Source organism: Aythya ferina (assembly GCF_964211825.1).
Source record: "Aythya ferina genome assembly, chromosome: 16".
Classification (NCBI taxonomy): Eukaryota; Metazoa; Chordata; class Aves; order Anseriformes; family Anatidae; genus Aythya; species Aythya ferina.
The window spans coordinates 1,975,452-1,988,599 of NC_140315.1; the positions used below are offsets into that span (position 1 = coordinate 1,975,452).

At 48.7% G+C, this 13,148-nt stretch overlaps 1 protein-coding gene across 3 annotated transcripts in view; it reads left to right on the forward strand.

Moving 5' to 3' along the window:
- Positions 1-11,579, forward strand: part of LOC311445568 (uncharacterized protein) — a 32,522-nt gene extending 20,943 nt beyond the window's left edge. The window contains exons 4-12 of one of the 3 annotated variants that reach the window (XM_084537809.1): positions 7-1,319; positions 1,424-1,497; positions 6,160-6,340; positions 8,016-8,203; positions 8,296-8,355; positions 8,601-8,909; positions 9,619-9,694; positions 9,897-9,983; positions 10,681-11,579. In XM_084537809.1, coding sequence (XP_084393935.1) covers positions 8,029-8,203; positions 8,296-8,355; positions 8,601-8,909; positions 9,619-9,694; positions 9,897-9,983; positions 10,681-11,125 — 1,152 coding nt within the window. In that variant the 5' untranslated portion in view covers positions 7-1,319; positions 1,424-1,497; positions 6,160-6,340; positions 8,016-8,028 and the 3' untranslated portion in view covers positions 11,126-11,579. Of the gene's footprint in view, positions 1-6; positions 1,320-1,423; positions 1,498-6,159; positions 6,341-8,015; positions 8,204-8,295; positions 8,356-8,600; positions 8,910-9,618; positions 9,695-9,896; positions 9,984-10,680 lie in introns of those variants that run through there. The other 2 variants (XM_084537810.1, XM_084537811.1) reach the window with 2 other exon arrangements.
- The last annotated feature ends 1,569 nt before the right edge of the window (positions 11,580-13,148 follow it).

Below are 13,148 nucleotides of genomic sequence, written 5' to 3' on the forward strand. Positions count from 1 at the left end.
TTCCAGGTGACTGTTTTCTTCAACAGATTACGAGCTTTGGGGATTTCTTTTGAAAGGAAATATCAATGAATCTCTGTTTTGGGCTCCAAATTGGAATGGTCATTTTTTCACCAACACCTGCTTGTTATCCAGTTAGGCTTATTATCCAGTTATTATCCAGCATCTCCTGTTAGAAGCTGGGCTTAAACAAACCTTTAAAATCTATAACTGATCTCCTGCTACCTGGCTGGAACTGGAAACAGAGCTCCCAGGCTTTACTCAACTTAGCTGAACGTGCTATTGCACATCTAAAATGAGTGGATAGTTGCCTATACTGGTCCTCTCCACCAGTGTAAGATATGCATTCAATGAACTCAGTGCCCCAGAGGTATTTGGTTATGTGTTTTCCTCACAAATGTATTTAGATGAGGTATGTGGGACTCATTTCTTTGAAAGAAGGCGAGGAAGAACAGCTGAGGCTCCCTCTGTCAGGCCTCGCTACCCAGCAGTCTGGCACAGATGTGCTTCTGAAGAGCTTTGCAACTTGTCCTTATTATGTTCTATGTTTGATTTGATGAAAGAATTTTTAATGAAAGACCTTTTCTGTACTGTAACTGAGCTCCTAATCTTATCTGAAAGCAGAGCAAAATCCCTTCAGAAGTGGCATTTGAATAACAGCCTATTTGCATTTCCCGCACCGCGGTGTCACTCGCAGGAACAGCTCTTTATTTAGGGGAAGACAATCAGCAGATTTCTCTGAGTTAAAAGTACATCAGTGATGCCATGTGGAGTAGGTATGAGAAACAAACTGTCTCACTTTCCAGCTGAGCAAACAAGACCTTCCTTGGTCCCAAGAAAACGAGAAGTGAGCTTTTCCTTAGAAAGCACCTGAGACTTTGTGTAGGTTTTCCATGACATCCCTGGTAGATCTTTTCATTTACTGTTGGTTGGAAGGAGACCAAGCCCCAGCCTGATGGGTGCCTGTTGACCTGAACTCTGATGGACAGGGCCAAAAAGTCAGCGTTGGATTAACCTAAAACCAGCATCCAGAATTTGGATGGGGCTATGTGGAGCACTTAAGACTAGAAAATATTTGATGGTGATCTGTGGTTCCCACTCCAAAAACGATGGGCAATGCAAAGAGAGACCAGTTTGCTGCCTGTTCTGTGCAGAACTGATGGTGTTGAGCAGCAGAGACACGGCGTGAGTTGGTTGCTGGTTTGTTGGAGCACATGAAGACCTGCATCTCTGCTTTGGTCCATAGAGCAGAGCACAGTGTTTTACTAGACAACTACCTGCACAGCAGGCAGGATGAAGAGGAAAACCTTCCCCTGCCACTGGTAATGCTGTTCTTGTTGCAAACACGAGTTACATCTTGTAGAAGCCCGTGAAGTTCATGCAGTGAAAACTGGGCCGAGCTCAGATCGATTCTGTCCTTCACTAGGCGAGTGAGGACTGGACCCTGCCCCACATTTCCCCAGCTGGAGCTGAGAGGAATGAATTGCATCCATTGACAAGGTGAGAAGTGTGTCATGTTTTTGCTTGCCCTGTGCAAGAAATATCCTAATTTAAACCACCACTGTCTTCTCAGCTTTTGCTCCTTCCTCTGCCTCCTTGCACAGATGTGCATCTCTAGGGAGAAGACCCTATCCATTTTGGTCCTGTCAGCTCCTCTCTCCCCCTCGTGCTTTGTGCTTGTGTCTCTTTGTACTAATTCACTCTTCCCTGAGAAGACCTCCATTACCAGAGTAATAGGTACTATTGAATCAGCCTTTGATGTGACGAGCAGTGGATTTTTGCAGTCAACGTGTCAATTTAAGCTGTGGCTGTCATGCTAAAAATAAAAGATCAATTCCCTCTTCCTGGAGAAGAAATTAAGGAAAAAACCTTTTCATGTTTTGAACCGAGTGTGTAAGGCTGAAGAGGGTGAAGATGGAGATGAGGATGTCTCCTGAGAGGAGTAAATTTGTCAGTTTAGCAAATTAGAGAGAGTATGCTTACACCTTTTAAGTAGTCAGGTACCAAAATAATGTCACTGAGTAGGCAGGGCTGGGGTGGGGTTGTTCTCCCTGCTAAGCAGAGCCATGGATTTTGACAGATTATTCACACAAGAGGCCCAGAGAATCATCTGTCCGAGGACGATTTCTCTGTTTGTCTGATTTTACAGTGTGTTGCTGCAAACCTGTTCAGCATTTTCCTTTCCCCTGTGTCCGGGGTGCTTGGTGGGACCCCCATGGCCCCTTTGTGGTGGCACCTCTGGGCCCTGTGTGGTGCCAACCGCGCTGGGCCTGCAAGGCCTCGGTGCTGCTTCACTTGGTGCTGTGACGTGTAGGAGGGGATCTGATGAATTATTCAGCAATATTAAGCACCCTGCGAGGAATGATTAGCAGCTGTGGTTATGTAAGGTGAAAGCAGAGGATTTCACATGTTTTGGTGTTCAGGATGCTGTGCCTGGGGACATTGTGGGGGGTGACACGTCCCTGTGGCACCTCAGTGCAGTGCTGTGCCCATGCCCCCTGACGAAAATAACTGCTCTTTTTAGCCCACTTTGTACTTTTTGCCAGAAAGGGGAAGAAATGGGGGAAAACTACCCCAATGGAGCAAAGCTGTGGCCAGGAGCTGTCTTCTGTCTGGACCCCATGGAGGGGGCTGGAGGCAGCACCCTACCCTGCCCTCCTCCTGGGAGCTCGTGCCCCTTGTGACCCCCAACCAGGCTGTACTTGTGCTATCTCACTGACAAGCTCACAAAAGAAGCCCAAGGAACCATCCAGCCAAGCAGATAAGGAAACAGATGTTGTAGAGCGCAAAGGTCAAATAAATACAGACAGCTCAGGAAATAGGCATTGCAAAATGATGCAAAGCTGAATAGGTGAAAAGAAAGGCTTCTTTGAATGGAATTACAACGGGGAATCTCTTTTCTGCAGAGGAAAAAAAATACTCCGATGAATTCAAGGCAACAAAGAGAAGAAAGGGCTTTACATTTACCAAACTGCAAGATATTCTGCCAGGCCTGTGGACTGGAAAAAGCATTTGACAAACTGCAGTGGGTAGGACTTACGTGTAGCAGACTAGGGGACTGCTGACCTGGGACTTGCCTTGCTCCCCATTTCCGAATGATTTAACTTATTTCTAGCCTATTAAGAAAGAGACAAGTCTCTAATTAAAATACATTTAATTCCAGCCTCATTAGCCTGGATCATGTTTCGGTGTTCTCGTACCACCAGCAGAGAGGGGACTTGTACTTATTGTCATTAAAAATGCAGAATGCCACCAGGTGGTCTCTCTCTGGTACAGGCAGTGACTTATGCCACTGCGTTTGTCACACAGATGGCCACAAAATCACATCCCAGATCCATTCTAATGACTTCCGCAGCCCTAACAGCCATCCCAAGTGGGACTGGGGACAAGGGGGATTTGCTAAATGCCTGGGTCCTTCTTGCAGCTCGTGCCTTGGCAATGTTCAGGTCTGCTCCCACCAAACCCCACTGCTTGGTGTTTCCCAGATTGTTGCATTGTGGCAACAACAGTCATGAACCATGCAGCTCTTTTCCCTCAGTTATCCATCTATGGCTGTGTCTTGAAATGGTGAAGCGTGCACGCTGAACGAAAAGGAACACTGCAGAGGTAAAACACAAAGGGAGATTAAAGACACCTACATTTGCTATTTAAATCCCATTAAACATCAATTATGATCATCCTGATAAAGACAGGGCAGCATTTGAACAGCCGCTGGTCTTGGTTTTGTAAAATGCTGATCATGGTTCCTTCAGTGCTTCTCTAGACAAGTTTACAAAGACTCTATCACTGTCCCTTAGTCACAGCTGAAACTTAAATCTCGGCACATACAGCTTACAGGGTGGAAACGTGCTGGTGCTGGGGGGGCAGGATGAGATTTGTTTTCAAAGAGCCAGGAAATGCAGAGCTGGAGGTTCCCAAAGCAGCAGCTCTGGTACAGCCCCCAGTCAGAGTCTGGCAATGGATTTCATAGTCAAACACAACATGGCAAAGCTAATCAGGACTTGCTAATTCCCATGAAGTCATACGCTTCAGATTCACTTCAGACTTGTATTTTCCTGGAATAACTCAACAATAACACTATGTTTACGAATGGAGTCTTGGTTTATCTGCTGAGACCACAGTTTGTCTTCCTCTTGTGGTCACTGCAACCTTTCTTCTCCCACTGCTTGCAGTAGAGCCCCTGCCCACTCCTGCCCCCAGGACTAGTCATCCACTGGGCTTTGCATACTGATGGATTTTCAAAGCAAACCAAACAATATTTGCTTCAGCAAGGCCACTTTGCAAGCAGATTTTATTGGACCACATCCTGCATAAAAACAGAAATCCAATCTCATATCCATTGTCATGTGCCTATTATTTTTCTTCTCATCATTGCTTTTTCAATTCTTCTTCATGTGTAATTCTCCTTCAGCAACATCATTCAAAACGTCATAGAATTCAAATATCGCTGCTTTTACACTTGTATCTGCAGTGATATGTTTCCTTATCTTGGATCTCTATTTAATATCTTGTTTTCCTGGGTTGACAGCTGTATTCTTTGAGCTGTGAATATTGCCATTCAGGGATAAAGACATTTTCTTGCCCTGTGGTTCTGTATGAGGTCCTTTGCTGATATCTCACTGAACATCTGAAGTCTCCACAGCATCCAGAGCTGTTTTTGGCTAAGACAAGACAGACAGCCCTGCTGGATTATTCACTCCTGTGCTGTATTTCCATGTCCTGCAGGGGCTGGAGCAGCTTTTGTGGACTGGGCTGAGGTGGCTCCAGTCCCTGTGCCTTTTCCTGCAGGGATCCAGCTCAGACCATGGCAGGCTGGGTGCCACACAGCAGCTTTTCTTCACTGCGGGCTCTGACAAAGCTGATGCCTTGTATTTTAGCTGGGTTTCTGGGAACTGGCAGCTCAAGGTATTGAAAACCTGTGTCACTAAACCCCTGGCTGAGCTAGTCTGTGGGATTTGGGGTTGCTGTGCTGGCTGTCTCCTGGTTCTTGAGATAACTGATTGTTAATGAGCATCCCAGCAAAGTACCTGGGCTGCCCTGGGGCTCTGCCCTCAGCCCCTAGCAATGTCCTAGGTGCCCACACCAGCCTTGGGACCACCCCAGCAGGGGGATTTTTTTTGTGATGCCCCCACTGGCTGCAGGCTGTGACCCTGCACGCACCAGTAATTAAAAAAAAACACTCCGGTAGCAAACTCTAGGTGTTGCAGGGGTGGCATTTTGGGGAGAAATTCACAAAGACTGAGCTGTTCCTCTCCAGCTTAATGTTTGTGATGAACCACGGGGGAAAACGGTGCCCCAGAGCTGACTGCCACCAGCGTGCGCTGCGGCAGCCAAGGGGCTGAGCGTGTTTGTGCACACGTGTGGGGACAGATGGGCGAGTGGCAAGGGGAATCCCTCTGCTTCCTCAAGCAGAGATTGCTTGTATTGTCCTTTTCTGTATATAGCAGGTAACAAATGAAGCAGCTGGCATGCATCTTAACCAGCCAGAGATCCGGAGGCAGGGGGAGAAGGAAAGGCGCAGCCAGTCCAAAAGATGCTTTGAAAGGGAGAAAACCTTGCTGCCAGGCTTCCTTCCAAGAGCAAATTCTCTCTCTCTTTCTCTCCCTTTTGGTGCTGTGTTATTCCTCCGTGGCCAGGAGGCTGCAGGCATTTCAGATCTCTTCTTCAAGCCCATGTTTCAAAAAAAAGGGCCTGCAGAATGTTTGCTTCTCAGGCTCAGCAAATGGGAAGTGCACAATGCAGCCGTCTCTAAGCCTCTCTTCTCCTGTCTCGGGGAGAAAGGAATTTGCCAAGCCCTAGAGCCTGACTCACTCGCTGTGTGAGCATGAATTAACCAGGAATGTTCGAGAATTATTCCTGAATAATTCATGAACCTGAATTAATCATGCATTTTCATGAATTATTCATGAATAACTCATGGAAATGCAAGGTTTATTCATGCTCCAAAAAATCCAAGGCTTTTTCTCTTCTCTTCTGCTTTCTCTCCCTGTAAGAAACAGACCTGAAACAAGCTAAGGAAAAAAATATATATGTATATGGAAAAATAGCAGGAAAAATAATGCTGAAACAAAACAATCAAGAAAAAAAGAAAGCAAAGGGGCTTTTATTTTTTCCTTTTTTTTTTTTTTTTTTTTTTCTTCCTTCCTTCTTTTTGTAATGCAGTGGGGACAGCAGGTGGGAGCTTCCTAAGCCAGACAAAGGAGACCTGAGAAGGAACTGTGGTGAAGGGACAAGCCCAAGGCAAAGGACTGTCCGGCCACCTCCTCTCCTGGAGCAGGCAGCTGAGATCTGCATAGCCAGGAGACATTTTGCAAGACTCAACACCTGGAGCAGTGCTAACCAGGCAAGGACGAGCTCTGTTGCTATCAGGATTTTGATCTCTCTCTCTCTCTTTCTCTCTTTCTCTGTTTGTGCATTTGTGTAGTTTTGTTGTGTTCGGTAAGGGAAATGAGCACCTGGTAAGTGGGGCAGGAAGGAGCAGCAGCAGCAGTGAAGATCAGTGCTTTTTGCTTTAAATGTTACAGAAAGGAAAACACCTGTAGGGAGATTTGGGGGGTTGGGGTTGTTTGCTGTTTAGAATACAGGAGCTCTTGAAAACAGCTGTGTTTTGGGGAGGGAGAAGTCTCAGCTTTCAGTATATCCCACTCTGCTTGGTCTCTGTACCCTTCCTGGGGTTACGCAGAGGGCTGGGTGCAGCCGCCTGCTGCAGAGCATCCAACCTCCGTGGCTGGCAGGGGGACGTGGGGAGCAAGCCGTCAGCGCATGGCGAGCTGCTGTATGGTGCTGCCTTATAAAAATAAATGGCACGGCGTGTCTCGGTCAGGGGAAAACGATTGGAGCGAGCCAGATGTGAGTCTGTGCCAGCAGGGCAGGCTGGCGGGTTCAGGGAGGGTTACAGCTCCTGCAAGCAGCTTTGCTGCAGCTGCTGGATGGTGGAAGGGGGAAGGAGAAGGAAAAAGTTGTGCAGGGTGAACCGAACCTCCCAGGTGAGGGGAGTCATGGCCAGGCTCAACTTTAATGGGGATATGGATGCAAAATGAGAGATGGCAATAAATTGGGGCATAGCTGCCTGTCTGGCCAGTTTGTCCCTGCTCCACCACTCCTCTCCCTGCCCCAGCTCCCTGCCATTGGCTTTGGGCACTGAAGCCATCCTCCATGTGCTGCCTGGCACTGGGGCTTAGCCCCAGTCCCCAGAACCCTTCTGCCAAATGCGGAGCAGGACAGGCTGAGGGATGCTCTGCCAGAGCTCTTAGGAGCTTGGGTGGCTGGTCCCTGCCTGGTTTTGTGCTCATCTGTGATGTGTGGGATGAAACCTGGAAAGAAATCCTCACTGAGCCTGGTCCTCAGCTGCCCCTGTGGCTCGGGAGGGTTTGAAAGCTATTTGGCTGTCTTCGATGTCTCCTTTGCTGCTCCGTGCCTCAGTTTCCCTTTGTCTGAAACTGAGGTGAGCTGATGTCTTCCTTATCAAAGCAGTTTGACATTTCTGAAAAGAAATAGTTATACAGGCAAAGGAAAGAGCATTTCCTGGAACACACCTGGGTCTTTTCGAGTCTTTTCTCTGTCCTGCCTGGATATTGCACAGATCTGGTCCCGCTCTGCAGCAAATTTCTGTAGCCCCATTGATGTCAATTGAGCTGTGCTGGTTCATGCTGGCAGAGGAACCAGCCCGTGCCTGCTCGGTGGCTTGTCCAGGGTCTGCCCAACACATCCCAAGTTTGAGCAGCCCCTGCCTGACCCCAGGTGATACCACATGTGGCTGGAGTCCTTCAAATTAAGTTCAGGGACACTGAAAGATCATGGGGCTGTGCCCCAGTCAGGACAACCCCACAGGGGAAGGATTTAGGACAAGACAAGCACAGCAGGGGAGGGATGGGGAAAGAGAAACAACAGGTAGAAAAGATGCAGGGGGAAATATTTTGTACCTACTGGGCTCGCAGCCTCAGGCAGAGCCCCCTTTATGAATTTCTCCCGAGCACGGAGCCGTGCTGCGATGCTCTCCTCCTGCTCTCCTGCTCCAGGTGGGCAGCCCCGATGTCGGCCAAGCTCTACGTCCTCATCAGCTGGCCCGACGGCAGCCGTGTCATCAACATCGAGAACATCAAGGAGCCCCGCAAGCCCTTCCACCTCTACGCGGTGGGCGAGCAGGTGCTGGCCCGCTGCCCCGGCTTCAGCGGGCTCTACTGGGGCATGGTGGAGGGCATCAGCGGTGAGTGAGGGCCCTGTCCTTGGAGGCTGACTTGGGGCTGCTCAGGAGGGAGCAAGGTCGGTGCTGAAAAGTCCTCTCCTCTCTTCCTGCAGAGCACAAAGATGTCCTGGAGAAGAAGCTGCAGGAAGACAGACAGCTCCTGGGGACGTTAAGTGAGTAGTGTCCTGGCTTTTGGAGCTTTTAGTACAGCGGGATGATGGGTTTGGGGTGAAAGGAGTTGAAGATGGCACCTTTCTACCTTTCCTGGGGCTTTTTGGGTGGGGAGCTGCTGTGTGTGGTGCTGTCCCATCACAAATTTCCCAGCCCTACCATCAGGGTGAGCAGCGGCGAGCGGGAGGTGGGGGATGCCCAGCACCGACCCCAAATTGTACGTCTTGAGTGTCCACTTTGCTTTCAGAAGATGAACCGGCCAACCACAGCATGATGCCACCTCAGGCAAAAAAATCCAGGAAAACCTTCCCGAAATGGACCCCGGGGAATGCCTCCAGGAAATACGGGGACCGGAGTTACCCCAGCAAGCCGCTGCTGCGGGCAGCTGAGGCCAGCCTGCCTGGTGATGTTGGCAGCTCCTCCATCATCAAGGAGAGACGTGCCCTGGGGCCACCCCACCCAGCCAGTGCCTTCACCCCTCCGGCCCCTTTTGTCACCCTGGCCGTGCCGGGGACGTCCCAGGGTGAAGAGGACAGGGCTGGCACCGCTACCAGAGGTAAATGGGGCTGTAAATGAGAACCTAGCCATCTCCTGCTGTTGGGCTGGGAACCTGTGTGGCTGCCAGGACACCTCCACTTTGCTCCAGGTCTACGAGGGTCAGAGATGAAATTTTCTGGTCCTTTTCACCCGTGAGATCTTCAGGAGGGTTGTCTACAGGGAGATGCATGTGCAACAGCATATGGGATCTGCTGAGCCAGGCTCCAACTCTTTCTCCTGGGCTAGCAGCTCTTTCCCTGTCAGCCAAGAAAACAATCCAGCCTGCCTGAATAACCGTGACACCCAAAAGTCCTGTCCCTTGATTAGCCAAGTCTTCTAAGTCTTGCCTCTTTGTTTGCCTGCTTTTCCATCCACCAGTGCATGTGCTAACCAGTTCTAGAAATGCATGGGTGCATTCTCTACGTGCTGACTAACAGCAGGGTCCAGAGACACACTGGTTCCTCCTGCCTTGCCCACTGTTGTTTTTGTTTTTTGTTTTGGTTGAAAGCACAAGCAGCCCTCGAGACACCACCTTTTCTAAAAACAAAATCTCAATTGTTCAGTCCTGGAAAGCACATTTGGGTCATTCTAGTTATGCAAAGAGAACCATGTGTTGCCGTGCAATTCGGCACGAGTGCTAAGATAATTTGTCCTGGAGACAAAGGGATTCAGGTGCTGGCCTGGTCAACAGCAGGCTTGTTCATTTTGTCCCCCATTCCTGCCTTTAGATTACGTTGCCCTGGCAATGAAGAGGAAGTCAGATGGCATCTTGTCCCCGTGCCAGCAACACGTCTGTCTGAACAGGTAACACCTGGCGGCACGGTGAGGACCCCGACTGTCTCATGCCATATAAAATCATTTCATGCGATGTTTTGGGTTTGCTGTAAGTGAAACCAGAGTTGACTTTGCTGCCAGCCCTTAAATTCCAGATAATTCTCAGCAGGAATGAATGCAACAGGAACGTGGAGCTGGTGGCTGTGCTTCTTAGCTTGCTTGTTTCTTCCAGCTGTGAAGAACGAAAGCTGGATGCTTTGCAAGAGACGGATGCCTTTGAGAGAGTTCAGAAAAAAATCAGTCCTGGTGAAATGGAAAGGTAATTAGCAAAAGGAGGCACTTGTTCTTAACTGTATTTCCCTCACTACAGAAATGAACACTGAGACCACAGCTGGGTGACAAAACGGTGCAATTTTAGAGCCAAGAGCTGCTGAATCTCAATGTAATCAGAGCCAGGTGTTTCTGATCATAGGGCTCACTGCTAGAGATGCAGGAAGGCTCTAAAACAGTGCAGAAACCACAAAGCTCTTGCCTATAACCATCAAAATGCCACCTATCGTGTTTGAACATGGTTGCGTGTTGCTTGCTTTATTGTCCATTACTTTAACGACAAGTACCCAGTGATGAAGTAGCTACTAGGGACAGTTTTACTGCAAAGAAACATGTGCCAAAAATCATGTTATGGCACTGGTATTGTCATTTCTTGTGTGCCCATTGTTTTGTACCATGGATAGGTACCCCCTGGGAATACTGGCCTTGTATCTTCCTTAAAACTGAAAAGAAAATTGGCCATCAAAGTCACTAGGCATGCATGACGAGGTGGGGTTGAGAGTTGAATGTTTCTGAGCTTCTGGAAAGCCTTGACCATGTCATTTTTTGCTCCTCACCCAGGCATTCTGGCAGAAACCTTGTCCTGGGCCCACTTGCAAGACACACGTCAGTGCTGCTTGGGTTTAGCAAAAGCCATGGGGCTGTCTTCCCTCTGCCCATCTTATCCTCTGGCTTTAATTTTTCAGGGAGAAGGTAGAGCAGCTGGAGAGGATGGTCTTGGACCTGCAGCAGGACGTCCTCTCTCTGAAGAAGAAGGTGCAGCGGCTGGAATCCCTCTCCTTCCAGGAGGAGCCCCATCGGCCACCCTGCGAGGTGGTGGAGCTCTTCAACGGCTACACCAAGGAACAGCTCAAAGAGGCCATCCGTTTCGACCAGAAAATCAGCACAGCCTGCAAGACTCTGCTCTACAAGCTCTTCACCTCCGACTACATCCAGAGCCACTCCATCACGGGGCGGAGGGGCAACACGTTCCGGGAGGCGAAGCCCATGATGGACGAACGTTGCATCAAAATCATCCGGGTGCTGTTGAAACAGAAGTTTGGCGATCACCTCAGCGACACGGTGATCACGGAGAAGATACAGAACGTGCAGAAAGCCCTGAGGCAGAAGTTTAAGACAGAATGTCTCTGACAGATGGGGGATTGGTGTCTCTGGTCATGGTGCACCTGAGGAGCCCTTCCAGGGAAGATGCGGCTGCAAGGCTCCCCTGATTCCCCTGGAGGAACTCACCCAGCAGATCTGGGTGCTCAGCACAGCACAGACCTTTCCCAAATGTCTGTCCGCTTTAATCCGGGGGGAATTTTGCCCAGCTTGGCTAGAGTTCTGCACAGCTGCTAGCACTTTACAAGCCCCTTCCTCTGTGGTCTGTGTGCAAGCCTCAGGGTGCTGTCTGCGTGACAGGCTCCGGAACTTTTGGGTGGACAAACTCAAAAGCCTGAGGGTAACAGAAGGGCAGACTCATTAAAGTAATGCCATAAAACCTCCAGAGAAGGATTATTTCCTTCCCCCCGCCCTCGCCCCATGTTTTAATGTGGTTGTACGGAAGAAGTGTTGAAACGTTTGCGGTAATGAAATCTGCTGAACAAGAGAAGTCTCCCGTGGAAATTACATGACATGAATTTTCCTTTCAACACTCGATTATCTCCATGGAGAAATCCTGCACATTTTCAGGTGGGGAGGAGGGGGAGAACAAAATTTGTCCCAGTGCAGCTACACCTTTCCACCTTTCCTTCAAAGAGCAGACATGTTATGAATGCAGTCATTATAATTTAAATACAGTATTTATATCTTAGCTAAGAAATTCCAGGTACAATCAGGGTGTTTTTTTTTTTTCTGTATGAGAGGCTAAGGAGAAGGACTAGAAAAACATGTTTGTTTGTCTTTTTTTTTTTTTTTTTCCTTTCTAAATAGCTTAGAGCTGGAGTTTGGGTCCATTAAAAGTATTTTTAACACTGAAAGAGTAACATGCTGGCAGCTGTCCACCTAACAGAAGGGCCGCAAAATACCAAACATTCCCTTTTAAACAGGCTTCTCAGATAAGATTTTTTTAAGTTTAATTTTGAAATTATTGAGGAAAGGAAACATCACTGGCTTTGAGTTAATCAAAACATTTGGTTTAATTCATATGTTTTGCAATGTTTTCAAGTAATTACTTTCTTTAAAATTACAGGAGAAATAATAGTGAAAAATGGATGTACTGAAAAACACAGAGCTACTTTGGAAAAGCAAAAAGAAGTGTGTGATTTTCAGAGCTTTCCTCCCTGCCCCCTTATTTCTAATTGAAAAACAAAACCATTAAGTAGGGTTAGCACCGTGCAGCATGTTGATTTTGGTGGCAGATATGCCTGCCAATATTTTTGGCGCTGTTTCCATCAGATGTGTTCAACACTCATGCCAGACTGCTGTAGCCAGGAACTGAACATATTCCTTCTGTTTTCCCAGTGCAAATGCCCCTCCAAACTCTCATGCAGAAGTGTTTTTTGGTGTTTTTTTTTTTTTTTTTTTTTTTGCTCAGAGAAGAACCCTTGGGATGCTTTGGATGGGAAAGCTGGAGGGAAGGCTACAAAGGCACAGGTGGCTCAATTCTGCTGTGCTGGCTTTGGCAGCAGCCCCTGGGGCTTTGCAGACCTTCCCTGCAGGGTTGCTTTCCAGTTTCCCCAGCTGCACCCTGGCCGCTGGGCATGGTGGTGGGGTTGCTGCCTCAGACCACCTCTTCCTCCTCCAAGCCACTTCCCTGGGCACTTGTTTCACCTTCATCCAGCCTCCTGGCTCTTCATCATATCCACCTCAAAGCTGCAGCCTCACAAATATCATTTATTGAAACATGCTGCTGCCTTCCTCCCCCAGCGAGCCCCCTCCGACGTGCTGCAGATCATTACTGCACGAGGAGAGAGAATCAGACTGCAGGGATGGGCTTGCTGCAGGTACCGACGGCTCCTGAAACAAGTCTTTAATCAGCTCCTCTGGAAGCAGCTGAGCCAGGCGACCTTTCTGCTTGCAAGGCCCTTTGGTGGCTCCCTGGGAGGTGAACTTCACAGCCCGATGCCCTCGCTGATGCTCAGCCAAAGCTCCCCAAAAGCATGGCTGGTGGCACGGGCTGGTGGCTGCTCCCTGACTCCGTGCAGCAGCCTCAGCACAAAGGAGTTGATGCTCA